Raw genomic sequence first — 26,833 nt, 5'->3', positions numbered from 1 at the left:
ATCCAAAATAGGGAAGCTCCCTAATTGCATTGTGAGCTCCATCTAAGGAACACCGCCCATTGCCAGGAATGATCAGCTCCGATTGTCTAACCTGAACAAAACAACTTTGGTATACTCCCTTGAGCTATCAGTTTACACATAAACAAATCTAGTGTTCTCCCTTGAACCATTGTTGTTTCTCTACAAAAAACTGCTACCCATGCTCAAGTAAGTGTTCTGATACCTGGATCCAAAATCTGCAGCAGTTTCATTAGGACTTCATCTTCTCCTGACTGATCGTGTTGGAGGCTCTGCCTGTCTCCAGCACTCCGGACCCTCAGCTACCACCACTACTTGCCCCCCCCACCCCCCCGAGCGATTCAAGCTTCACAGAGTGGTGAGAACCTAGCTCTCTCTCTCTCTCTAGGTATAGCCTTCTGACCCTGACTTGTGTGGGCAGTTACAGTTTTCTAAACCTCACTTTTATAATCAAATTTAAGTTAGATTTAATATTATAGCCGTTTTGTTTGTTTGGCTCCCCTATGGTTATTACCTGGCAATAAATAACTTTAATGACTGAGCTGGTTGCTTCTCTTTCTCTCCCCCCCACCCACCATCCCCCAGGTGTTTTTTTGTTTCCTCATTCACTCTGCAGCAACGCTTCTCGTACCTAAGCTAAAAGATCCCTGCAGTGCCCAAAAATCCTGTGGGGTTTGCTCATCAGGTGGGTTACTACCAGAACAATCGTAATGTGAAAGTGGGGATAGGGACGTGCTGAACCTGGGACATAGGAGGGTGGCAGATTGAAAGTGCTGCTTGACCCAGCCTGCTCAGGCGCGCTCTATTCTGGAGTGGTGCCCATGGCATAGGAGGGGGACAGCTTGGAGGTGCTGTTCGACCCAGCCTGCTGAGTCCAGGGACATATAAGGGGTCAGCTTGGGAGTGCTGATTAACCCGGTCCTCTCAGACACACTCTGTTAATATGTGTGTGTGTGTGTGTGTGTGTGTGTGTTCATCTGATTCTGGGGCTGGAAGAACTCAGCCCTGGGGAACCTACGTCCTGCAGGATAGCTCCATTGCAGCAGGGAGAAGTAGAGCTCCGTATGGGAACACAAGTGACACAAGCAGTACATTGATAGAAGTACAGAAACCCTCCCACCCCCAGAAGAGTAACCCTAATAAATGAGCATACCCCAAAGTAATGGGCAAAGCTGGTAACACTGATGATTTGAGATGATAAAGTTAAGGACATTATTTCAAAAGTAAAGTATGTAGGAGGAAAGTTTGCATTTTTGTTTATTTGTCTTGGATCCGATAGGGCTTTAATAACATCGTGCATCGACTACAAGAAAGGGACCGAGAGACTTTTTCCATTGGACCATATGAACTGGAACCATAAACTCACTGAACATTAAATCTCACCAAATGAGGGTCAATCCATCCTTATCATCGTATCCACTCATTATACTCCACACCTGAACATAGCCATTATATGAACAACGTACCCTCATATCTCAATGTCTGTACTTTGACCCATCAACCTTTTACCCCCAAGCGAGGATATTGCAGATTATGTATTCCTTACACCATCCTATCTTAAACCAAACTTTTCACCCCTTGCTAATCTGTATGTTATTCCCTGATAACCAGAAACTTCTATGCTTAAACTCTCTACCGTTCACTTTTTAAAAAATCATCTCAATAATGGCAGGAGTTCATGCTGATGGAAAAGCCATGCTCACTTCTGTATTTTCACATCTTTATAGAATTGTCCCGACCTAATTTAGGATAAACTCTGCAGTACTTTCTCAATTCTTTCTGAGTTGAAAACTGAGGTATTAAAAGGTATTTTACTAATGTAGTAATATCATTTCATCAGCCTATTGGTCAATACAAGAAGTGTCCATGAGTAGTTATTATGAAATTGCACTAATCCATTTAAGCTTTCCCTGTGGTTAACTAATGTAGTATGGAATGGGGCTCATACCTGGAAAAGAGACTGAACAGAAAACTCTGTTTTGCTTAGAAATTTTAAAAAGTAGAAATAATTTCTCACCAGGAATTAACAGTGAAATGTATATGAAAGTAGAACTTTTAATTGGATTCTCTGAGCCTATTTTTGATAGTAGCCCTCTTGCTTTCAAATAGGATTTATGATGCTGGATCTATGGAAGTGAAAAGAAGCTTCTATGCTAGTTCAATAATCACAAAAAGAATAGGAGCATATTGGCATGTAAGCATTCCAAGATGCTTTGTGTCAATGTCCTCCAGACCCTCTCTTTCAAATGAAAGCTACTAACATTGACAGTTTTGCTGCTTGAATATACACAGTGTTTCCTGAGGACTATACAGATAAATAAAAGGTAAAGACACATTGAAATGGATATAGAAGGTACGTGTATCGTAGGGGTGTTCTTAGAACTTCAGTCAGCACAGAAAGGGGTTAGTCATATGCGTGGTACTGGTGCTACATACACACAATGGCACCTTCAAAAGTTGTACAGCTTTTTGCAAAACTTCTTTGAAACCAGAGGTGGTAACAAAACAGGTTATTTCCCCCAAGGAAAATTTCAACTTTTCTGCAAAACGTCAAAAACTGAAATATTTCTACCAACAATCAAAGTAATTTGATCAGGAAATGCTGCTGTGGGGATTGTTTGAGTTGTTGTTTGGATGCCTCATGTTCCCATTTTTCTCTACAGGCTGGGCTCCCTGATCAGACAATATCGCCTGTGATACCCCGTAGTCTTCCTCCCCCAACCCCCCGCCCCGTTGAAGGGAGGCAGTGCAATATGGGAGTCTCATGATTATGGTGCACAAGGAGAACTGACACCTGCCTGCAGAGTCTGACCCATGGAGGATACAGATAGGAAGCAACTGAACTACAGTGCCGAGGAGGCACTGTGGTGGCAGATCAGAGTCAAAATATTTGTTTTTTTGGCTAAAATATTTCAGCTATTGGCCAAAAATCAAAATCTTTTTGGATCTAGGCTGTCCAGTTTTTTTAATAAAAAATTGAAATCTGCTGTGGAAAGCAGAACTTTCTGAATTTTTTTTTTTGGCAAAAATCCAATTTTCTGTGGAAAAACAGTTTTGATGAAACAGTGCTAGACCATCCATACGTGAAACACAAGGACAGACAGGCCCTTCAGCTGCTGCTTTTCTGGACTATGTTTTGGAGGTGCACTGAGCATCCAGAATGCCCCGAAGAGGGTGTCCTATTTACCAGGAAAAATTAAACCTCCCTTGGGCACTATCAGCTTAAAGTTTGTGCTCAGAACCGTGCTCGGCACTACTTATAGTGAAGTTCTTGAGTAAAACATCATCGTGATGTTTTTCTTTTTAATGTCAATGAAAACGGTTTAAAAATGTTTACATATTGCCACGTAATCCTGTAAATGCAAATAGCGGGCATGGGGCCAGTGCATGGGAAGCAGAAAATGAAATCCACTGAGCTAAATTTCATGGTCAGAACCGTGTAACGTGCAAGATCAAACAAAAAAGGTACGAGATTCTCTCTTTAGCAGGTGCATTTTGCACCTTCCAGGGGGCCACGTTTCCAAGCTTTTCTCCACAGCCACCAGGGTTGGTCACTGAGCGCCCCTAAGCGAGGAAGACAGGCGGAAATGCCACCCCGATCCCCTGACTCCGGGAGCTGGCGCTTTAAGGGAAGCACCCCGCCCCCCGCTACAAACCCCGGGGAGTCCCCGGCCCAGGGAAACCAGCAGCGGGAGCCCAGGCTGGGCGCTGGGTCCACAGGGGCGGGGCAGCCGGCAGGGGCACGTGCAGTCACCGCCCCGAAGCCGCAGGGGGCAGCCGAGAGCCGGCACTCCTCGGCCGGGCCCCGCCCCGCCCCGCTGCCATGACACCTCCCCCTGTGATGTCAGACGCAGGTCTCTAGGCAACAGAATCCCAAACAGCGCGTTCACGTTTCCTCTCCGCCTGGCAGCGCGGGGGGCGCGAGCGGCCGGGGTCCGGGCAGCAACACCAGCCCCGGGGCGGCGTCGGGCTCGAGACCGGCACGAGCATGGCGCTACCGCTCCTGCCCGGGAACTCCTTCAACCGCAGCGTGAGTGACAGCGGCAGCCCCGCCCCCGAGACCCCGCCCCCAGCCGCATCCTGTGCCCCCGCTCCTCGGCCCCCCCCCCGGTCCTTTGCCATCCCGCACAGCCCCCTGCCCCTGCCAACCCTGCAGAACCCCCTCGGCACTCCCCCTTCCCCTGCATCCTGCACCGCTACCCTCCTGTCCCCTTCCCACAGCAACCCTGTGCATAGCCCCTGCCCCTAGCCCTCCCCCACCCACTCTGCCCCAGCCACCCCCGGTGTCCCCCCAGTACCTCCCACCCTGCCCTCCTTGCATAGCTCTTTCACCAGCAACCCTGCATAGCCCCTGGCAACCTCACATAGCCCCTCCCCTGCACCTACCAGCTTGCATCGCCCCTCTCCTGCACCACCTACCCCTTGTACTCGCCTGCACCAGAGCCCCTTGTATCTAGCAGTCCCACTCAGCCCCTTCACCTGTACTCTTTACCCATCACACCTACCTTTCACAGAGTCCCTACCCCTGACCCAGCACTCCTGGCACCGAGCAACTGCACAAGCGCCTGGGTCTGCATCAGAGCTCCATCTGCACTGCTTCTACCTTCTGGTACCCTCACACACCTTGTAGCTCCCGCACCTAGTAACCCCCCCTGCACCCCTCTCCTGGCACCTGCCCCATGAATGCAGCAACCCCCAGATATTCTTTCTAATCAACCCTCACCTACCCACACACTCCCAACTCCCCCTTTGTTCCTCTCTATATGCTCCCTAGGTATCTCCCCAGCATACCATACTAATCTACCATGCAGGTGTTCGATGCCTTTGTTTTCTCATGTGTGGGGGAAAAAGGGACAATGATACTTGGCTCCCTTGATCAAAAGCTTTTGAGATCTACTGATGAAAAATTCTCTGAAAGAGCCAAGTGTTGTTGTTGCTCCCCTGCAACGTACTTCCCAAGTGCACCCTAATGAACTCCAGGCTCCCCCAATATTCTTCCACAACATACCGTTCAGCATTATCACTTCCAGTATGAAGAAAAGGAGGACTTGTGGCACCTTAGAGACTAACAAATTTATTTGAGCATAAGCTTTCGGGACTACAGCTCATTTCATTGGATGCATGCATAGCCCCGATGAAGGCATGCATCCGATGAAGTGAGCTGTAGCTCACGAAAGCTTATGCTGAAATAAATTTGTTAGTCTCTAAGGTGCCACAAGTACTCCTTTTCTTTTTGCGGATACAGACTAACACGGCTGCTACTCTGAAACTTCCAATATTCTCTCAATATACACAAGTATAGCTCTTGATTGAACTCAAGATGTGATTGCTTCACACTGTCTCTCTTATACTTATCATGTTCCTAGAAACCCATATATTTGAAATGACTGTGCTTATCTCAGGGGAGAAGGAAGTGTAAGTCTAATTTTCAGAAGATTATTAAAAAAATGTTTATTGCCGACATCAGGTGTTGGCAGTATTTGCACCTGAGGAAATGTTGCCACAAATGTGGTCTAGCAGCAAGTGTAGATGAGGACAAACACAACTTGTCCTTGTCTATACTTGCAGGTGAACAATGTTTCAGCTGTACCCGTTGTCAGCAATAGGTATTTTTCTCTGCGTATATGAGGCTTTGCTTCCAATACACTTATCCTCTCTGGCCTTGTGTGCACTGGAGAATTATATAGTGTGTGATTAAAATATTAGTCTGGGCCCAGTGTAAGTGGTATACTACTACAGTGTCCACACTATCAATAATATTTCACTTGCACTTATCTCTGCATCCACCCACAGCTGTAAAGGAAGCACATTGCCCTCAGGGGTCAGTGATGGGAGGACTAATTATCATTTACAAACTAGTTTTAGTGCTTCTCAATTTCATGAATACTGTAATATTGCAAGCTAGCATTGACTAAGAACAACTTTATTCAGACTTGCTTACAGTACAGCAAACAAAAAAAGATATAAAGTATGCCTTTAAAACATTTGTAGCAAATCTGGGACTTGGGGGAGAGAAGGGGGGAACTGACCTCTAGTATATCAAAAAAAATTCCAACATAGGTATGTCATAGGTGCTTTCTTCTGCTTCCATTGAAGTCCATGGCAAGACTCCTGTTGACTTGTTTGGCAGTAGGATTGGGCTCCACAGTAGTTGTCACAAGCAGACTTAACTTAAATTCTGGAGTTTGCCACCTTCTCATTACACATTTATTGAGCAAAAGTAAAATAATGTTACATTTATAACATTTCTTCTTTTTGAAGGCTAAAGTAAAAAATGAACGTATTTAGCAAGCAAGGAAGAACTGAATAACCAACCAGTAGTTTTTAGGACAGTTTGATCTTTGCTTGTTTATGTAACAAAGGAAAATGGAAAGACAAATACACTGTTTAAAAAAAACCACCAAAATCAAAACCAGGACACTTCAGGGATAAACAAAGTTAAGAACGATAATACATCATTCATAGCTGACAACAGCATTATTTATATAGTTCCATAAGTATTCATGGCTGTTTGTAAATATGTAGAAGGACAAGGTTCTTACCATGAACTCTAAAATAAAAGAAAATAGAGTTTAGGCAGCCACCACTTTTTCAGATCTGTCCATTAAGGATGGGGAAATTTAAATAATAAATTTGCTGAATAGTACAAATATTATCAAATATTTTTGAATATCAGTAGGTAAATACTCGGAAGTGAGTGTGCCAAAATGAAGTTCAGGTTCAAAGGCTAGAGAGAGAGAGAGTTAAATCTTCATGAGAATATTCTACTCAGTCATGTGGCCTCATTTATCTATTTTGTAATCATTCTTCAGATATTTTAGCTGCTGGTTGTTATTGCTAGCTTGTGCTGTTCTCAGTGCCCTTTTCTCGGAGAAGACTAGGAGGTGGGATGGGGGGTGTAAATCTCACTCTAAAATTTTTGTCATGAGCCACTTTATCTCAACTACTACAGTTGGCCTACTGTGTTTTAATTTTGTAATGAACTGGCTGGTGTGTATATGATTCCTCAGATACTCTGGTGATGAGTGCATTCATAGGTGCTGGTGCACCCCCTGGCTTGAAGTGATTTCTATCATATACAGCAGGGGTGGCCAACCTGAGCCTGAGAAGGAGCCAGAATTTACCAATGTGCATTACCAAAGAGCCCCAGTAACAAGTCAGCGGCTCCCCGTCAGCTCCCCCTCCAGTGTCTCCCACCTGCTAGAAGCACCTAACCCTCCATCCCTGTGCCTCCCACCTGCTGCGATCAGCTGTTTTGTGGTGTGCAGGAGGCTCAGGGGAAGGGTAGGGGGAGGAAGAGGAGCAAGGGTGTGGCAGACTTAGGGGAAGGGCTGGGGGTCTTGGGGGAAGGAGTGGAGTGGGGCTGGGGCCTGGGGCAGAGCCAGGGGTTGAGCAGTGAGCACTTTGTAGCACATTGGAAAGTTGGCGCCTGTAGCTCCAGTCCCGGAGTTGGTGCCTATGCAAGGAGCCACATATTAACCTCTGAAGAGCCGCATATGGCTCCAGAGCCACAGGGTGGCTACCCCTGATGTACAGGGTTTACAGTTTGATTCAAAGGCTCTCAGCACCCCTATGATACAAATAGTTCCAGCAACCCTGGATGCATTAGAAATACCTACATAGATGTGTACCATCTCTATCCACTGGATGGAAGCAGAACTGCTCCATTGTGTGCTATACCTTCTTTCTAATAGAGGAGCTCCTTTTAGCTTAATCGGTAAAGGTTTCTTTCTTGGTGGAGAAACGTTAGGAGTTGTCTCTATTGCTTCTGTGAAGTTTTGAACAGACTTTGAGAACCATGAAGGTTCTACTTTATCACAGATTAGATACAGTACTTGGCTTTATATACTAAAGGTCTAGATAAGGAACATATATATATGGTGTGTGTATGAATATAATATATAGTTAGAACTCATTGAATTATATATACGTGTGCACACACACACACATAGTCCAGAGAGATCTAATTATATGCATCATTTTCAAAAATTAAGTCACAGTTAGTACAAGACAGTACAGAACACAACAGAGCCGGACGGTACCATGCTCACAGCACTAAGGTGGTCTTCCAAGGCTATGCTTGCTGTAGTCTAGCAGTGATGCTTAATTTTGCTGAGAGGCATGTTTTTGGAGGTTGCTGCTTTTATATACTTTTATATACTATATACAGACTAACAAAAAGGTTTGGACCATTCCTGCCACAGCTGCCTTCCCTTCTCTTCTCTTCACCATGAGAACAACAGGTGCAGAGCAGCAACAGTAGCAGTGTTCTGGATGTTTGGGGGGGTTGCTGCTTTTATATACTGGAAAACACAAAAACCACATTGGTTACTACTAGGAGCACTACCACCAGTGCCTCATCTTTTGTGGAGAAATCTAGTTCCAGCAGTAGCACCTACAAAGCAAGAAGGATTAGTGGCTTTGTCCTTGCTATTCCTGTTAGCTCTTGGCTTATTTTTTTTTCTGCTGTTAATTCCATCATTCCGCTTCTTGTTGCTGTTGTCAACACTACTACAATGACCATTCTCTTCTGTTCCCGCTGCTACTGTTATGCCAGTTACTATGCCTATGGGAAGGGCAAGAAGAAGTGTGGATGGAGAGGTGAAAGTACCCATTTTATTTGATTTGTACATGCCTAATCAGGAAATTTGCCGAACTAGGATGTCTCTCAGGGGTACTGGTTGAGCTTTGTGATTTTTGGCAATTATTCTAGCTCAGTGGAGATGATGAATTTGTTAAAATTGGGGCTTGTAAAGTGATTTCATGATGCTTAGGTCTTTGTGTATGTCTCAGTCTCCTTCTGGTTCTGTATTTGTCAAAATTTATCTACCAGTAGCATTTAGTCTCTCCTTAGCTATGATCCATACAGAAAGGTTTCATCTCTGCTTGTTTCCTCTTTCCATATCAACTGTACACAATAGACGGCTAAGATGGACACCTCACAGCTGCCCCTGTTGCTGGCACTTGGTAGGTAGCAGTCCCTGTCCCTGTCCTACTGTAAATAGTGCCTCCTTCCAACTTGGCAGCTTCCCAGAAAACAGTATTACTACCGAAATGGCTTATGCTGTTAGTGGCCATTCTACTTAATTGGGACCAATATCTAGCCATTTGGGCATCCGAGTTAATTAGACTCAAGGATTATATATAAATCTTTATATGTACACCTTGTAAATACCTAAAGATAGATTTTTACAGTATCCGACCTAGTGCCCTCTTTTCACTGGATGAAACTGCAGAACTAACAGAAACCGTGCAACTTTTGATGTTTCATTTGCTGCAGAGGGTGGGATGATTTCTGGTAGAAATGGATCAGGAGGCAGCAGAAGCTTGAAACATTCACTGCTTGCAAAGGGAAAAGGGAGGAACTCGCCTCCCTGCCCCCTCCTTCTTCTGCTTTTTCTTTTAAGGCACTTATCATGCTCCATTGAAAAACAGGGGAAAATATATTGTGCAATTCCGTTTTCCTGATCCTGCTAATGAGGCCAGGATTAATTAAGAACCAATGATGTCTTAGTAGTAGTTACAGCAACAGGACAAGCAGTCACAGCTTCAGGAGCAGGAAGTCTCAAAGGCCAACTAGCATTGCTATTGTTAATGTGGTGGTTGATTTTTAATCCATGTAGAATGGCAGCATTTTGAGCTTCGTATAATCAGTGCCACACAAGCTGTAGGCATACACTTTGGGAATGTTGTTTGCTAGGACAAAAACTTGTGAAGCCTGATAACTATGATCCATCTGTTGAATCTTCTCTGTAATGGATGTCCCAATTTAGTGCATGAGAGGTATGCCCAAGTACAGCAAAAAGAATGCACAAGCTCTTTTGAGTCCAGAATGGGTAAGGAAAGTGGTGCGGTGGCATGCCTGGCACTATCTCCCTCTGTCATCCTACTCTCCTGCTGTTAGTACTGTCCCATCTGCCTCCACTCAAGGTAGCAGTACCATCACTTGTATTCTCTGTTCTCTTCTCCACTGGGGCTAAGGGCAAAAAAAACCCCCCAACCTAAATTGGTGGTAGCAACATGAATGCCTATTATTGTTCCAATCATGCAGTGCTTTAATACCAAGATCAAGCACAGTTCCTCTCACCCCACCATGCAGCAGATCACACAGCTGAGATGATGACAGTGGGCATGCAGCCCTTTTAAATTAGAGGGGTGAAGGGGAGAAAGCTGGATTTTAGCTGACCAATGAATTTTTGTTCCAAAAGTTTGAGATCCTATTGAGATGCACCTTTTCTCAAATAGTTCTGCCTGGTACTTCTCAGAAGATCTGAAAGTGAGTTTACAGACCTGAGAAGAAGGTGGCTGTGGGGGAAGGTCTCATCTTCTGTGCCACTAATGTTTGGAACAGCTCAAATTCCATGCATGCACCTCTGACTTCAACAGCTTACTGGAATTACCCTCAATGATGCTAATGTTGCTGTTGTTACCATGACAATTGCTGCCTCATGCATTCTCTGCTACTTCTCCAATGTTGCCAACCTCAAGAGATCAAAAGTTGCCCCCCCCAAAATCATGAGATTTAAAAAAAAAAAAAAAGATTACATTAGATTGCGGCTCCCACTGGCTGTGGTTCGCTGCTCCAGGCCAATGGGGGCTGCGGGAAGGGTGGCCAGCACGTCCCTTGGCCCGCGCCGCTTCCCACAGCCCCCATTGACCTGGAGCGGCGAACTGCGGCCAGTGGGAGCCGCGGTCGGCCGAACCTGTGGACGCGGCAGGTAAACAAACCGGTCCGGCCCGCCAGGGGCTTTCCCTGAACAAGCTTGGACCGGCTTTGAGAACCACTGCTGTAAGGGGCATTTTGGGCTATCTTTTGATTTTTGAGCACCCCCTGCCCATCCCCAGTGTGTCTATGTGACAGTTAGTGCTGCCCACTCTCCCAAATGTACTGGATAAGAGGATTTTGGCCCCTGCTGTAGGAGCTGTCACCCCCACATCTGCATATCCACTATGCAGCGATTAATCCTGTCCCTCCCAGCCTCACCTCTGGTCCTTCTCTTCATTCCTCTTTTCCAGGCCTGTGGGGCGGGGGCCGTCTCTCCCTTCCAGGCTGTTGGGGCAGGTCCATGGACTCTTCCCACCCCTCTACCCCTTCCCAGGCTGGGTGCTGCAGGGGGAGGGGGCGGATCAGAGGCACTGTCCTGTCCGTGTTTCTCACAGTGGGAGGAGGGAGTGGAGCTGCATTGATCTGCTGGGCTTTTTGTTCCCTCCTTCCTTCACCCCTCCTGAGAGTCCAGCAAGCAGAGGAGTAAGACTCTGCTGGCTTCCTGCAGGGCTGAACTTCACAAGGGGGCTGCAGCTTCTCACGTCATCGTGAGATGAGCGTTGGCAACACTGTACTCTCCAGTCAGTGCCACCAGAACTAGTGCATCACTGTTTCTTCGTGTTATTCTCCTTAACAAATGCCACACATCCCTAAACATATTGGATAATCTGCAGGAAGTCTTGGATGGTACATGGCTAGAAAATGGTCAGCTTAAATTTGCCTTCTTTGTTATGGCCGTAAGGTCTAACATGGTGAGAGAAATTGCCAATAGATATTGTGGCAACTTCTGTTGCTTTGCTTATCTCTCAGTTTCCTGGTCATCCATTATTTCCAGAGAGAACCTGGATGTCAGAGTGACGTCACTGCCACAGTGTATACCATATGTATTCACTTCCAGTGCTTGGTCAAAGCAACCAACAAACTATATGTGTAAAGAGACCTTTGTACTTTTCTTCCTTTCTTACTTAAAGGAATTTGCTGGCACATACACACTGTTTGAAAAGTTTATTGTTCGCAGAACCTTTTAAGGTTAGTTTGCTTCTAATAATGATTCTGCATATAACCATTTTTAAGTGTTCTTTATGTAGAACCCTCTATGATTTTGCAGCAAACAGTGGAAGATTCTTGATGGAATTTAATTATTCGGCCATTTGGTTTTCATATAAAAAGTTACATTTCCGGAAGAATTCCTATGGGAGCAACTCTTGATCACTTAACTTAACAATTTAAGACACAACTAACCAAAATAAAAAACAGACAGAACAACAGGAAGGCTGTCTCAGGAGAGGCTCGAGATACACAACACCTAGTTTTGAGAGCTGTTTTCCTTTACCTAGATAAAATACTTCCCTCACTTATTGGCCATGCTTTTGACAACTGCGTTTTTCTCCCCAGCTATTGCTTCAGTAATAGAGGGGGAAAAAATAAGAAATATTAGATGTGCCCAAAGTGGTGCTATTCTGTAGAGCCCTTTGGTATAAATCAGCCATTTTTGCCTGCAAATTTATCTTTTTAAAGTCAGCTTTATTATATTTATTTCCCATTTGAACTCAAATGTAGAAAGCTTTCTCCTGCTATGTCTCCTCCACACCACCTTTCCCAGTTTGGTGAGGAGCTGCTAAGGTAAGAAAATAAGGAAACAGAACAAGAGAGCCGTTGACCAGCATCAGAAAAAAAAGACGGAGAATAGAAGTAGCAACCCGCAAACCTTTTACAAAGAAATTGCCATACTGGATCAGACCTGTGGTCCACCCGGTCTAGTGTCCCATTTCTGAAGGTAGCCAGCATCAGATGCTTCAGAGGAAGATGCACTGTGTTATAAAGGAGTACTTCTTTAGTTGCTTTCATTATGCTTCCTTGACCATGAACATGCTCCTTATACTCTTAAACAATACTTCACTTCTCACTGAACATATGGGGGTACATTCCTATTGCGAGAAGCAGGGAAAGAATGGAAAGGAGAGATCTATTCACCCTTCTACAGGCATAGGGGCAACTGCACACAAGAAGATGAGGGAGGACCAGTGGAGTAATTTTTGTCCAACAGTTGGACCGAACAAGGAACTGGTTCCACAGATGAGCACAATTCCCCCTCTTCCCAAATCCCCTCACTAGTACTATGTCCTACGTTTATACCATTAAAGTTTGTGTGTGTGTGTGTGTTCATGCGTGCTCATCTACATATGATCAAATATATCAAGGATACAAATATCCCTATCTGTAAGATGGGTATTGAGAATTGACCAGCTGGATTGGTTCACTTGACTGGCAGTATTCTGGTTATGATATATTTTTAGAATTTCCATTTATGTTAAAATTAATTTGAGGGAAGTTTTTAAGCTGTTGATTTAAATACATCTTTTTACGATTATTTAGTAATGGCGTATTCTCTTTTTTCCAATCTGTTTACAGCTAGGGAAAGAAAAGTTTCATAAGTCTCAGCATTGGGGTTACTGCAATAAAATTGCTATGTTGGTGGGAGAAGATAAACCTGGAATAGGAGGTGAACCTTTGCGTGGACAAAAGCTGAAACCTAAATATACTGTGTTTCCCAGAGGTGTGGGAAGTGATGCTCCTTCATGGGTAGCATTTGATAAACAGGTATGTAGAAGCGATCTCTGATATAAAAGTGTTTTTACAAATGGTTAATTTATGCTAAAAAAGTATAAAGTGGGTAGAACCCAGTTAAAGAAAAAGGAAATATTTTCTGCACAGCAATGGTTAACGTTTATTTTTCCACAGTATTAAGTGTAGCTACATTGATCGATATACTAACTGCAACTGTCTAAATAGTCCACCACAAAGTTCCTAACTGGGGATTGGAGGGTACAGTGTGAATTCTGCAGGACATAAAGTATAAGGAAGGACAATGATATATTTCTTTTTAGTGAAATATATGGGGACCAAGAAATTATCTGGTTATCTTAAAAAAACATCAGTGGAGCTCATATATGAAAAGTTACAAGATGTAATTGATAACTTCTATCCCTGTCCAGTGGTGAGCTATGTATGGTTCAGAGACCCACTGGAACAGAATTGAGGCTCTGCTTCTACAAAGTAATTCGCCTGTCTAGACCTTTATACCTGTGCGAAGCGCCATTGACTTCCCCGGAACTCCAGATGGGTGTAAGGGTCTGATTGGATAGACTACCAAAATATTTTAAGACATTTAATATCCAATAGAAAAAATGAGTTATTTGATTTGTCACCCTAAATTGTGTTTGTTCTTAGAGCACTTATGTGGTTTTTTTTTTTAAATTAAAACATAACTAGTCATTTTTCAGTTTAAGGTAATCTCCTTTTCTCTTCCCCTCTGCCCCATCCTTTCTAAATGATTTTGCATTATTGAAATGGATGACTTAGCAATTACATATATTTCAGTCTTACAAAGCATAAGCATATTCATATACAAGGGTATAAAGAGAAACAATGTTTGTGGAGCAAAAAGCTTAATTGATCAAACTAGTATTACAAAGTGAAAAGCAATTGGGCATATGAGTACAGTAATGAATGGTTATTTAGGACCTGATCTTGCATAGAGGTCCTTGCATGTGGGCTCTTCCATCTAGACGGATTCCCATGGGGGTCAGTGAGATTCCATTTGGGCACAAGGGACCAGCTGCATGGATTCCTGTGTGGATCAGGACATTAAAGTAGAGAGGTATGTCAGCACATAATGCATCCCATTATTATGGGACCAATGGCTCTGCCCCAGAGGTAGGCTTGCAAACAGTCTTCTCATTATAAACCCTGTACGTAGCCTAATCACATCTGTTTAATCAAGAAGCTGAAAATGTGACATGCTTACTCTATGGCAAGAGGAGTTTATTTTGCCAAGTCTGAAGGATCTAGATAAAACTGGTTTTCAGTAAGAAGCAAGTAAAAATTCCCCCTACTTTTGTAATATAACAAAAATAACTAATACTTTTTGGAGTGCATATAACGGAAATATTGACTTAGTTTTAAATTCTCCCTGAGCCACGGTAGCTTCTTCATGCTCCTCTCTGGGACAATGACGCTCCTGGGGGTTGGTGGTGGAGTGTCTCCTTTGGGCACTTACAAGCTCTGAGAAGAGGGGTGCTCTGTGGAAATGTGCTGTCCAGATGGGGGGAGGGAGGGGAGATGAAATCTCTCTTCTGTTCTCCATGTTGATGTGTCTGATGCACCACGCCTCCAAAAGTCTTCTCCTTTCAGAAGCAACTTTGTCTCAACAGGACCCCTTCCCAAAAGGCAGATGATTCTTTATGTACACCACTCCTGCAGTGGATTCGGCAAGTAAAGGCAGAATCTTTCTTTGCCCTTTGCTGTTACCAACCTTTCCCTCTTTAGCCTTAGTTAATGGACCATTGTATGACTTACAGGAAAAAATAGAAAATGATGGAACCATGACTTCAGAGGGAACCATGACAGAAGTACTTTTCCACTAAATGTATGAGACAAAGGTTTTTCTGGCACACAGAACACACTACTGTGTAAAGAACCGAATGGGGTTGGAGAACATACCAGCCACTGGCAGCCTCATGGTCCAGGTGCCCTGCACAATTAGCCTGGTTCCAACTTTATTTAAGTGGAAGTACAAGCACTGGTTTGCTAGAAAAGCTTGAGTGGAGATGAGAATAACCAAGGCAGACAGGCTTGAAGGCTTGGAAAGGGATGGGTTCTGGAGGGCTGTCGGGAATGTCAGGAATGAAGCTGGGGAAGACACTTCCCACAGGGAGAGGAAAAAGAGGATGGGGGAATAGTATCAGCCCAAACCATTCTCTGGTTCTTACCTTACCCTTTTCCCTCCTTGGAGGAATTCTCATTCATCATTTAACATGCCTTCTTTGAGATGCTAGCTATACATATGTCAAGCTGCCCAGTCACCTCCCATGGTTATTCTTGCTGCCAGAGGTAAGATTTAAGCTTCTACAGAATTAAAAATAAGTAATAATCAAATTATGTTTATATAGCATTTGCATGAAAGCGCTTTACAAATGGGTGGGCATTAGTGTCCCCGTATGGGAAAACTGAGGCAGAGCGTTGAAGAAAGTTGTCTGTGGACACGCAGTCAGTCAGCAGCAGAGCCAGGAATGGAACAGGTCTCCTTGTCCATTGAATCACAATACATCCAGTTTTGTTAAGATATAAGTAATGTCATCTGAAATAGTTGAGGGGTGTTGGGCAAAGTTAAGATTGTTTATGTTTACTTCACTGACCACCAAAAATTTTAGCCAGTATTTTCACATCTGGGTGCCTAAGGTGAGGCACTTAAATCCATGATTAGAAAACTGTATAAATGCCCAACTTAGGCACCAAGTGTGAGAATTTTGGCCTTATTTTTTAATTATATCAACTCAAAGTTGATCGGAGACTATATTGTACTATTTAGACAACCTTAACTGATAACTTACAGATTTGTTATGTTTTTAACTCCTAATGTTATTGTCCTAAAGCTTAAGTGTTAACTCATTTGTTAACTTGCAATCAAGGTTACTAAAGTTCTTAAGATTTTTTTTGTTTTTTTGGGCCAGGGGAAGGGTGGAAGTCAGAAGGGCATTATCATGTACTGTTCAAGTGCTGCAAGCTGCCCAGGTCTTTGTTCCTTCAGGGTAAATTTTAACCCCTTTTCTGTAAAGAGAGATTCTCCACTCTTGCAGTTACATCCTTCTTCAGCAGAGCAGGAAGGACAGCCCAATTAAGAAACAGGACTGGGAGCCAGGAGATCTGCCACAGAACTTCCTGTGTGATCTTACAGTGCATTTGGCCCTTCTCTGCCTCAATTTCCCCAGCTGTAAAAATGGAGATTGATACCTGCCCAGGGATGTGCTCAAGTCTACTTAATTACTGTTTGTAAAAGTACTTTGAGTGTCTCTGGTGGAAATGCTAAAGAAAGGCAAAGTATTAGCAATTATGTGTTATGTTATGTAGAGAATTTTGACATCTTTAAAAAATTTTGAAGCCTACTTCTGTCAGACATCCATCAGTACCCGTATGGCATGAAGAATGGATAGATAGGGTCTTTCTTCCATTGGTCAATTTTATCAGTGGAATCCAGATTAAAAATGCATTCTTTCATTACGTAAATCTTGAAAATATAATGCTTATGAAAGAGGTACTAGTTAGCACTGGTTTGAGCTGGACATGATAGGGAAAACTATGCAAGTTTCCTTCGTGTTTTCTTGCCTGTTTGTGCTGTGCTTACTTTCCTCTTGGTCCATATACAAACATTTTTTACAATTTTCCCCAAGCTTGACCTCACGAATAAAGACAATAAATGGTGCCAAATTGTTGAGTAGTTTTGCTATGTGCACAAATGAGTATTAATAGACGAGCAAAACTCACTAGTACATGTAACCATATGGAAGACGTCAGGGTCTCTAGAGGTGAAAGCTGCTGTAGTAAACTACTGAGCAGTGCACCCACAAATATTATTTTAGGATTACTACTACTATAAGTTAAAGGAAGGGAGGATCTAGATTTATGTTTGGCGAGGCCAGCCCCAGCCTTCCCAAGGTTCACACGCTCACTGAAACACAAAACCAGGTACGTTTTGAAGTGATTGTTTTGTACAGCCCTAAATGGCACCCAGTTATAGGAAGCTTATATGGGCTTTCTCTGTGACAGTAGGCTGCTGATAGCTTAATATTTGATTTTTTTTTTTTTTTTTTAGTGTAATCTTCCTTCTCTACTCAGATGTGGTGATAAAAATGCCACCCAAAAGAATATAAAAATATGCGATTTCATGTGGATTCGTATTCTTATATTTTTGAAAAGTAAATCTACCTGCTGAAATGCACACATTTTGTTATCTTTATAATTAATTGTGCATCTGTACAACTTCCCTTTGACATCTTTTTTTATTGCAAACACACTGGATAAAGACTTTGCTTCTTTATATTTATTTATTTATGCTTTTTTGTAGGTATTGTCTTTTGATGCCTATTTTGATGAAGAAGTGCCTGAAAAAAATCAAGAGCTATATAGAATAAGACATTGTAAAATATACTTCTATCTTGAAGATGACACAATTCAAGTGGTTGAACCCCAAGTCAAAAATAGTGGAATACCACAAGGTACCTATTTATAATAGACCTTCCTTTGTTTCTTCACCTCTAATCTTTTCCTCATTGAGGTCTTTGTCCGTCTAAAAGGATACCTAAAGTGTCTGCTTACATAGGCTGTTCTACACTACAAAGTTTTGCTAGCATAGTTATGTCCACTAGGAGTGTGAAAAAAATCACACCTCCTACCTGACATAGCTCTCCTGGCAAAGCCCTCACTGCTCTGCTGACAGAGGGGCAGGTATTGGCTTCTGTCAGCATAGTTAATGTTTGTGGAGATGGTGCAACTATGCTGGGAAAAGAACTTGTGCTGGCTTACGCCACTTCTATACTAGGGGGCTCTGCTGGCGTAGCTATGCTGGCCAAGTCTTTGTAATGTAGACAAGTCCATAGTGTAGCTAATTTTGAGTACAAATCTATGACGGACTATAGATAAAATTCCTTTTCTTGCCATGGCCATTAATGAGTACTTCCTCACAGGCTTCAGTTTAGAGCAGGGGTGGGCAAACTTTTTGGCCTGAAGGCCACATCGGGGTTCCGAAACTGTTTGGAGGGCTGGGTAGGGAAGCCTGTGCCTCCCCAAACAGCCTGGCCCCGTTCCCTCCCACTTCCCGCCCCCTGACTGCCCCCCGCAGAAGCTCCCACCCATCCAACCCCACCTGCTCCTTGTCCCCTGACCACCCTCTCCGGGGATCCTGCGCCCCTAAGTGCCCCCCCGCCCCCCAGGACCCCAACCCCTACCCAACCCCCCTCGCTCCCTGTCCCCCGGCCCGATAGGCCCCCTGGGACTCCGACACCTATCCAACCCCCCCCCCATTCTGGGACCGCCCCTGCCCAGAACCTCTGCCCCATCCACCTGCCCCTTGTCCCCTGACTGCCCCCCAGGACCTCCTGCCCTTTATCCAACCCCCCTGCTCCCCACCCCCTTACCATGCTGCTCAGAGCAGCAGGACTGGCAGCCGCACTGCCCAGCTGGAGCCAGCCACGCCGCCGCGCTGCCCGGCAGGAGCTCACAGCCCCGCTGCCCAGAGCACTGGCGGCACAGCGAGCTGAGGCTGCGGGGGAGGGGCCGGGGTCTAGCCTCCCCGTCTGGGAGCTCAAGGGCCAGGCAGGACGGTCCTGCGGGCCGTAGTTTGCCCACCTCTGGTTTAGAGGATCCAGGTCTAGTAGAGGACCCTCCTGTTTTTGAAAAAACATTCTGTGACCAAGCTGCTGGACAAAGTCCCTATTTTTACACAGCTATGATTGAAATTACATGATTATGGGTCTGTCAGCACAGTTACGTAAACTCTTAGTTTTCCAAGGGGATCCAAATTTTTATATCTGCACAGGGCTCTACTTATCAGTGTTAGGGGTGAAATAAAATCCAGGAGTCCCTTTTCCTTTAGACAGTGCTTTGTGTACTGAATGACACTGCCTCTCTTGGTGTTGAGTGGCCCCTCCTTGTGATCAGAGGTCTCACTGGCTGTTCAGCAGAGGAGCTGGCTCTGGTTTCAGTAGGCACTCCTAGTCCTACCTGGGCAAATGCTCTATCAGGCTCTGGATGAAGGCTTGTCAAATCTCTGATTCTTTTAACGTGGGAAAATCTGAAGAATTTAAACCCTCCGTCTGCGATTGGAGATGGCAGCCCGGAAAACTGTTCCTTGGTTCATGTGATACAGAAATGAGAGAAGCTACTTCTGGGTTAGATGTTCACAGCCTTTCTTGGCTACTAGAATGATCTTCAACAGCTGGTGCACCTGAAGCTTGAGAGCCTGCAATACAACATGGGGTGCCACTATGGGGCTTGTTGCAGGCTTGTTTCACTAAAGCAAGATAGAGCAAGACCACTCTCCATTCCATTGGAGTTAGGTGTTGGAGCAAATATGTATCCCTATTGCCCGTGTAGTGGTAGGGGTTGGAGAGGCTAGGCTGCTGGGCTTAGAGTCCCACGCCGTTTGCTCAGGTTCCAGTGGGGACTGGAGGACTCTGACTGATCTCTTACATACTTGATTGAAGCTAGTGCTAACTGCTATTGGAGTACTTTATTTTTTTTTCTTTTGGTTTTAGATACTGTAACTTACCTTGAACATTATTGTAGAGAAGCAAAAATATTTTCAATGCACTATACAGGTGTATCTGGAAGAACTTTATGGCTTATACAACTCAGTCCTGATTCTTTACTACAGAATTAGCAACTATTCTTGAGAGACAAGGTGGATGAGGTACTCTCTTTTATTGGGCCAACTTCTGTTAGTGAGAGAGACACACTTTCGAAAGTTTGTCTTTCTCACCAATAGAAGTTGGCCCAATAAGAGAGAGTACCTCAGCCACCTTGTCTTTCTAATATTCTGGGGCTGATAAGGCTACAACACTGCATACAACAACTCTTGAAGCGTTAAAATTCATTCAAAAGGACTACTCTGAGATTTTTTTAAAAAACTGTCTAACTCTCTGTTGCCACTTGGGTTGGTGAAGAGGTTTTATAATTTCAGTGTGTCTATAGCAGAGTTTTTCAGACCGTGGGGCATGCCCCCAGAGGGGGCCATGGAGAAATATTCAGGGGGACTTGGGTCAGCCCTGCGTGGGTGGGGGGGTGTTGGGCAGGGAATGCCATTTCTACCCATGACTCACCTCAGCAGGCCACCCAGCCTATGGGTCAGTGTCAACATATACATGCCCAGTGCTGGCTCTGCCCCTAGAGACCATCACATGCACCTTCCCCTACCCTGAAAACCCCAGGGAGGGAGGGGCAGGTATGGGGGGGGCCCTGCAATCAAAAATTGTAACTCAAACGGGGGGGGCTCAGCTCAAAAAGTTTGAAAACCGCTGGTCTATAGAGAGATGATATGGATAGAAAGCCTCTTCAGCCAACCAGATTACAGATTTCAGCCAAGTCATTTGAATAAAATAGTCCATAAAGACAAAATGAGGATTTTAAGTGTTCTAAATTTCATGGCGGCTGGTGAGCTTTTAGTTGCCTGATGTAGGTAAACTGCAAAATACAATGTGTCCATAAGGAATTTATATTTTGTGTTAAATACCCAGGAAAGGTAAGAAGTATGCATTAACTTGGCTTTTTGAAAAGGTGAGAAACTAGATTTTACAGAAGATTTTACAGAAGACTTCTATTACTGGTATATGTGAAAATGTCTATTACTTGTGTATTGTTTAGCCTGAGCACATTAAAAGTACTTAAGCAAAGACAACATTTTAAAAACACTGTTTTAAAAAAAAAATCCAAAATCACTAGTTGCCAAATACATTCAGTTGTAGATACAACAGTGGTCTAATGTTGTTAATCATATTTATATGCTGGTAACCCTCAGAACCCGTTCAGGACTAGGGCCACACTGCATTAGGTACAGTATAGATATGAGAAAACTCAGTCCTTACCTAGAAGAGCTTAATCCTGAAAAGGAGGAGGGTGGGAGAACAGACAAAGGGCGTGGGAAAGAATTACAGCAAATAAGTGAAGAGATCCTGGTAACAATGGCTCATATGTTAGTTGCATGTAGTTATTTTTATACATTTATTTTTGTTCATACTTACTTGTTCTCTTTTGAGTGACTGTGCACTTACACGTTACACTGCAGGTGTATGTGCACCCAATGCACTCGAGTCAGAGACTTTTGCCAGTAGTACCACTAGGTGCGGCATGTGCCCTCTCCCATCTTGTACACCTAGCCAAGGGCATAAAAAGGGCTGATCTGCTGCCTCCCTCTTAGTTTCTTCACGCAACCCGTGGCAAGAGCTGGAGCTCCCCATACCTTTAGCTTAGGTTTGCCAGCTTTCTAAATAATTGTATTGTGTATATATATGTATGTATAGGTAGTTCTAGTGTAGCTATAAGTTAGTGTAATTATTCAGTTCTAGTTTAGGAAAAAACTGTTCATTTGGAATGAAGAAAAATCATCAGGATTCAAGCAATGTACCACATGCAGAGCTGTTTTCCTTGTGACAGGCAGGCATAAAAGCTTCTTGATTTGCCTTGGTAAGGGACATGTGCAGTACTTGTACCTCCTTCCCTACCAGGACTAAGAGACTGAGGGATTTCCGCCTCAAAGCCCTGCTGAGGCAGGGTGATGCATCCCTTTTCCTAACTGGACCCCAACAACAAAATAATTAAATCAAGTCGACAAGAAGTACTCCTTCTGCTACCTGGGATCCCAAGCAGAAATTGATGGGAAAACGTCACTCTTCACCCTCCTCCCCAGCCTCCTCAGAGCACTCCCAGCATTCTGACCCTTCATCTCATAAGAAGGCTTCCAGTAAGCACTCCAGTACTGGTTTGAGGTGTCATAAGCACTCACGGGCTCCATTTGAGGTGACAGTGTCAACTTCGGCTCCTTTGGGGCCATTGAGAGCAGTGTCTTCATCCTTACTTGGTACATGGTCAGTAAAGCTGATTCAGACCCTATTGGCACTGCTGGCTGTCCAACTATCCTAGCTGAAGTCTTACCTGTCTTGGTCCCATTGGCTCCTCAGGCATTCCTGTCTGCAAAGGAATCTGTCTCTCCCCTTACCAGACTTTCGATTGTTATACCCGGCTCCAGTTGGGGCAACTCAGTGTCTTTGGCACAGTTGATACGATCAGCACCTTCAGCACGATCAGCACCACCAGCCTGCTCAGCAATGCCAGCGCCTTTGATGTAGTCTGGGCAGACAGCATGTCTCTCCACATTATTATGCCAGCACCATTGGTTCTGCCAGTACCAATCACCTTGTTGGTACTCCGGCCATCTTGTCCCTTTGTTTCTTTGGATCTGCTGGTGTCCTCCATACCCTGACCACTACAGACTCCAAGGGGGACTGCCCCTCCCTTTTCTGAAGAAACCTACATTTCCTCTTCAGACTTTGAAAGGGAGGAACTTGTATCACCTTGAAGGTCTTTTAGATCACCTTTATAGCCCTCTTACATGGGGGTTATGGGTCCTAAGAATCAGGACTGGTTTTCCACCCTGGGCTACTCAGACATTGCAGTATCCCTCCTAGCTTTACTGATCTTGTGCTGCTCTGAGGGATTCTAGACCACAATCACAATCTGAGGGGAGGATTCCTCCCACTCCAGTACAGGAAACCTCTGGTCAGGCTCCTGCTACCATCCGTTAACTTACTGGATTCAACAAAATCTGGAAAGGAGAAATAATGGAGGAGCTCCTAGATGTTCTTCTCTTCTCCCCCCCATATCTCATCCTCTTCTCCTGATGAAGCCGTCAGTCCAGATTCAACGTCTTCCCCCCAGAGGACTTCGGAGTTATTAACCTCAACATTTGTGAGGTGCTCAGATTCTGCCATGATGGGGGCGAAACAGTTACTTACCTGTATGTTAATGGTTGTTCTGTGAAATATGTTGTGTACATATGTATGCCACTGCGGTGTATGTGTGCCAAAAACATTTGAGTCAGAGACTTTTGCCAGCAGGACCATTAGGTGGCACATGAGCCCCTGCTCTCCTCATACACCCAGATTAGGGCATAAAACAAGCTTGTCTGCTGCCTTCCTCTTCATTCCTCCTTGCTGCTATCTAATGTCCAAAGTAGTGGGGAAGGTGGGAGGATTGTGGAAAGTTCATGTGTACAACACATCTTGAAGCACAACACTTACTGTACAAGTAAGTAATCTTTTTCCCTTCAGGTGATTGTGCACATGTACATTCCACTGCAGGTGACTCATCAGCAGCTCCAATACAGATGGAACAAATTCAGATCACCTGAACAGAGACTGTAATGCTGATTTGCTGGAGTTAGCATTGTCACAAGAACCTTGAGTAATGGTGTAATATCTGGAAAAGGTATGTACAGACAACCACATTGCTGCTTTGTAGAAGTCTGCTATCAGGATATTGCTCAGAAGGGCTGATGAAGTGGACTGAGCCCTGATGGAGTAAGCTGTTATTCTCGGTGGAGGACAGATGTTAGCAAGATTGTAGCAGTGCTTAATGCGGTCAGAAATCCAGTGAAAGTTTCACTGAACTGACATGAAAAGTATGTCTATACTGCAGTTAGACATCTATGGCTGGCCCATGCCAACTGACTTGGGCTTGTGGGCTCGGGCTAAGGGGCTGTTTAATTGCACTGTAAATGTTTGGGCTCGTGCTGCAGCCTGAGCTCTGGGACCCTCCCACCTCACAGGGTCATAGAACTCGGCTCCAGCTCTACATCGCAATTAAACACCCCCTTAGCCTAAGCCCAAGTTGGTGGGCACAGGCCAGCCACGGGTTTTTAATTGCAGTGTAGACATACCCTAATTGGCCTTTAACTTTCACACCGTAGGCTACAAAAACCCTGGGAGAGGCTCAAAAAGATCTAATATGGTCCAGGTAGAACGCCAAAGCTCTAAAAACATCGAAGGTGTGAAGTCTTTCTTCAGCTTTGGAGAAGAAGGGGGTTTTGGGAAGAACACCAGAAGATGAACAGTTTGGTTCAGGTGGAAAGTTGACACTACCTTTGGAGTAAACTTGGGGTGTGGCCTAAGGGAAACTTTGGCTTTATGAAAGACCATAAAAAGAGGGTCACCCAGAAGAGCTTCAAGTTCTGAAACTCTCCTTGCAGAAGTGATGGTAGCCAGAAATGCCATCTTCATAGACAGTAGAGGTAGTGAGGTTGTTGCCATAAGTTCGTAGGAGGATCCCATTAGTCTAGAGATCCCATACAGGTAGGGGACTAGACACAGATGGGTAAACATTCAGCAGACCTCCTAGATATCTGGAAACCAAAAGGGTGAGAGAAAACAGAAAATCTGTCTATTGCTGGTTGTAGTGAGATATGGAAGCCAGGTGGACTTTCCCAGAACTAACTGAAAGCCACATGATTTCAGGTGCAACAGATAGAATTTAGACATGTACTGGACTGTTTGATGGGGCAATAAATGTTGTGATTATGCCCAAGTCATAAACCTAAACCGAAACTTTGCTGCATACGTGGATCTTTGGTGCATCTCTACTGGATTTTTCTGTTTAACAAGATGGCTTAACTATCCTGGGAGCACAATCTCTCATGAGTTTTCAACCAGGGATCATCCATGAAGTGGGGAGACTGGAGGTGGGGATGTAGAAGAGACTCGCCCTGGTTCTGAGAGTGGTGGTGAAGTGGATAACATATCCCTCCTTTACAGTGCTGAGCACCTACTTGTCTGATGTGAAGTCTTTCCAAGCACAGTGAAAGAGAGAGGTGTCTTCTGGAGGAAGAAGATATGGTCAGTGTGCTGTCCTTGATCAAGCAGTCAAAATGAATGCTTGGAAGTTGAAGATGTCTGCTGAGAAGGGCCAGCTGTAGACAAAGTTGACTGGCAAAATCAAGCTGTTCTAGACCTTCTCTTCATGGAATCTTGTAACATACATGAATCCTATAGTACGGATGATGCTGAAATTGTTTCCTCTGTCACTGGGGTGTAAACTCTTAGCATAGGAAGCATTACATGGGAGTCTTTCAGGCTGTGCATAGCATCATCTGTTTTTTGGGGGATATAGCTTGGACCCTATGAAGGGCAAGACCTTGATTGTATTTTGCAGCTTCTTTGGAATGCCAGAAGCCTGCAGCTAGGAAAAAGCACTCATGGAGATGGACGTGGCCATGCAAGGTCCCATCAATGTCATCAATGGCTGCCTGGAAAGGTGTTCAGGGTATGAGATGTCCTTATGAAACCAGAGCCAGGAACTGTTCCTTATATTCTTGCGGCAACTTGTCATCAAATTTAGAAATTTTGCAAAAAATAATAAAAGTATGCTTAGACAAGAGAGTTTGATAGTTGGCCACTCTGATTTATAAAGTAGTGGTAGAATAAGCCTTCTGGCCATATAAATCCAGTCTCTTGAACTGCTTGTCTTTGGGAGTGGTTTTAGGATGGGACTGTCAAGAGCAACCATGACCACCAAGGAATTGGGAACTGGTTGGGTGAAAAAATAATTTAAGTCCGGCTGAGGGACTTGACAACATTTGTCCATCCATTTGACTTGGTATAGATGTGAGGTTCTGCCAGATGGTTTTTGCCAGCTCCAACAAGGCTTCATTGTTGGAGGCAGGGGTTTCTAAAATATCAAGGGGGCTGTGTGTATTTTCTTGCACAAGCTCAGTGTGCACTCCTAAGGAAATGGCCACTCTTTTCATCAGGTTCTCCCTTCGCCTCCAGAGACTTCCAATGTTAATTGATTTAACCTCTCAATACCTCTGTTAAGAGGGGAAGTAAAAATATCCTCATTATACAATTGGGGAATGGAGGCACAGAGATTAAGTGTCTTGTGCATAGTCACACAGGAAGTCTGGCCGAACGAAGAAGTGAACCCGAGTCTCTAAATCCCACTCCAGTGTGTTAACTACAAAAGCATCCTTCTGGTGATTTTAAAAAAAGGCATTTAATTATTACTGAAAATGTATGGATTTTTTTGAGGGGGGGGGCAGCGCTCAAGGTTGAATTGCAGGAGAAGGGATTGTTGGAGTAAGGGGAGTGGATTAAGTGAGAGGATAACGGAGTTGGGGGAAGTTGGAGGGGTGAGGGGAAAGAAAAAGCAGAGGGGGGTGTAAGAAAGATAATAGTCATGGAGAATCAAGCTGGGTAGCTAAAGGGCTGCAGTGATAGGAAAGGGGCAGAATGAGGGAGAAACAGCGAACAATGGCAATAGAGGTAAATGAGGGGAAAGAAGTCTCCAGGCCAAGTGTCAGGGTTGATAGAATGGTGGTAGAAGACTGAAAAGGCTCCTGCTTACTGACCCTGTTTTTCATTTGGAGAGGATATAGTAGGGTGATCCAGAGGGTGTTTCTGGGTGTAGTACTGCTAGGGTAGCTGGAGGGCCTTGACTTATCCCCTACGCTTTCAGCTGCAGACGGTTGCTTCAGTGAAGAGGCTTGGGTTTTCTATTGTCCATTCCCTGTGAGATCTCTCCAGCTTCTGCTGTATCCCATGTAGTGTAGATAGGGGGTGGTGTCCTGTGTGGGTCTCTCTGGGAATGGTGGGGTCATGGAAGGTTGTGAGTTACCCAGTGTGCTCTCTGTTGTGGCTAGTGCTGGCTGCTTTGGCAAAAGAGTATTAT

General features: G+C 44.4%; 1 protein-coding gene across 1 annotated transcript in view; it reads left to right on the top strand.

Annotated features, from left to right (window-relative positions):
- Positions 1 to 3,867: 3,867 nt before the first annotated feature.
- Positions 3,868 to 26,833, top strand: part of EFHC2 (EF-hand domain containing 2) — an 86,844-nt gene continuing 63,878 nt past the window's right edge. The window contains exons 1-3 of the mRNA XM_074969207.1: positions 3,868 to 4,048; positions 13,196 to 13,384; positions 17,688 to 17,838. Of these exons, the coding sequence (XP_074825308.1) occupies positions 4,007 to 4,048; positions 13,196 to 13,384; positions 17,688 to 17,838 (382 nt within the window). The 5' untranslated portion in view covers positions 3,868 to 4,006. The remainder of the gene's footprint in view (positions 4,049 to 13,195; positions 13,385 to 17,687; positions 17,839 to 26,833) is intronic.

Source organism: Natator depressus, chromosome 1, assembly GCF_965152275.1.
Source record: "Natator depressus isolate rNatDep1 chromosome 1, rNatDep2.hap1, whole genome shotgun sequence".
NCBI classification, from domain to species: Eukaryota; Metazoa; Chordata; order Testudines; family Cheloniidae; genus Natator; species Natator depressus.
This window is presented reverse-complemented; position numbering and strand designations above follow the sequence as displayed.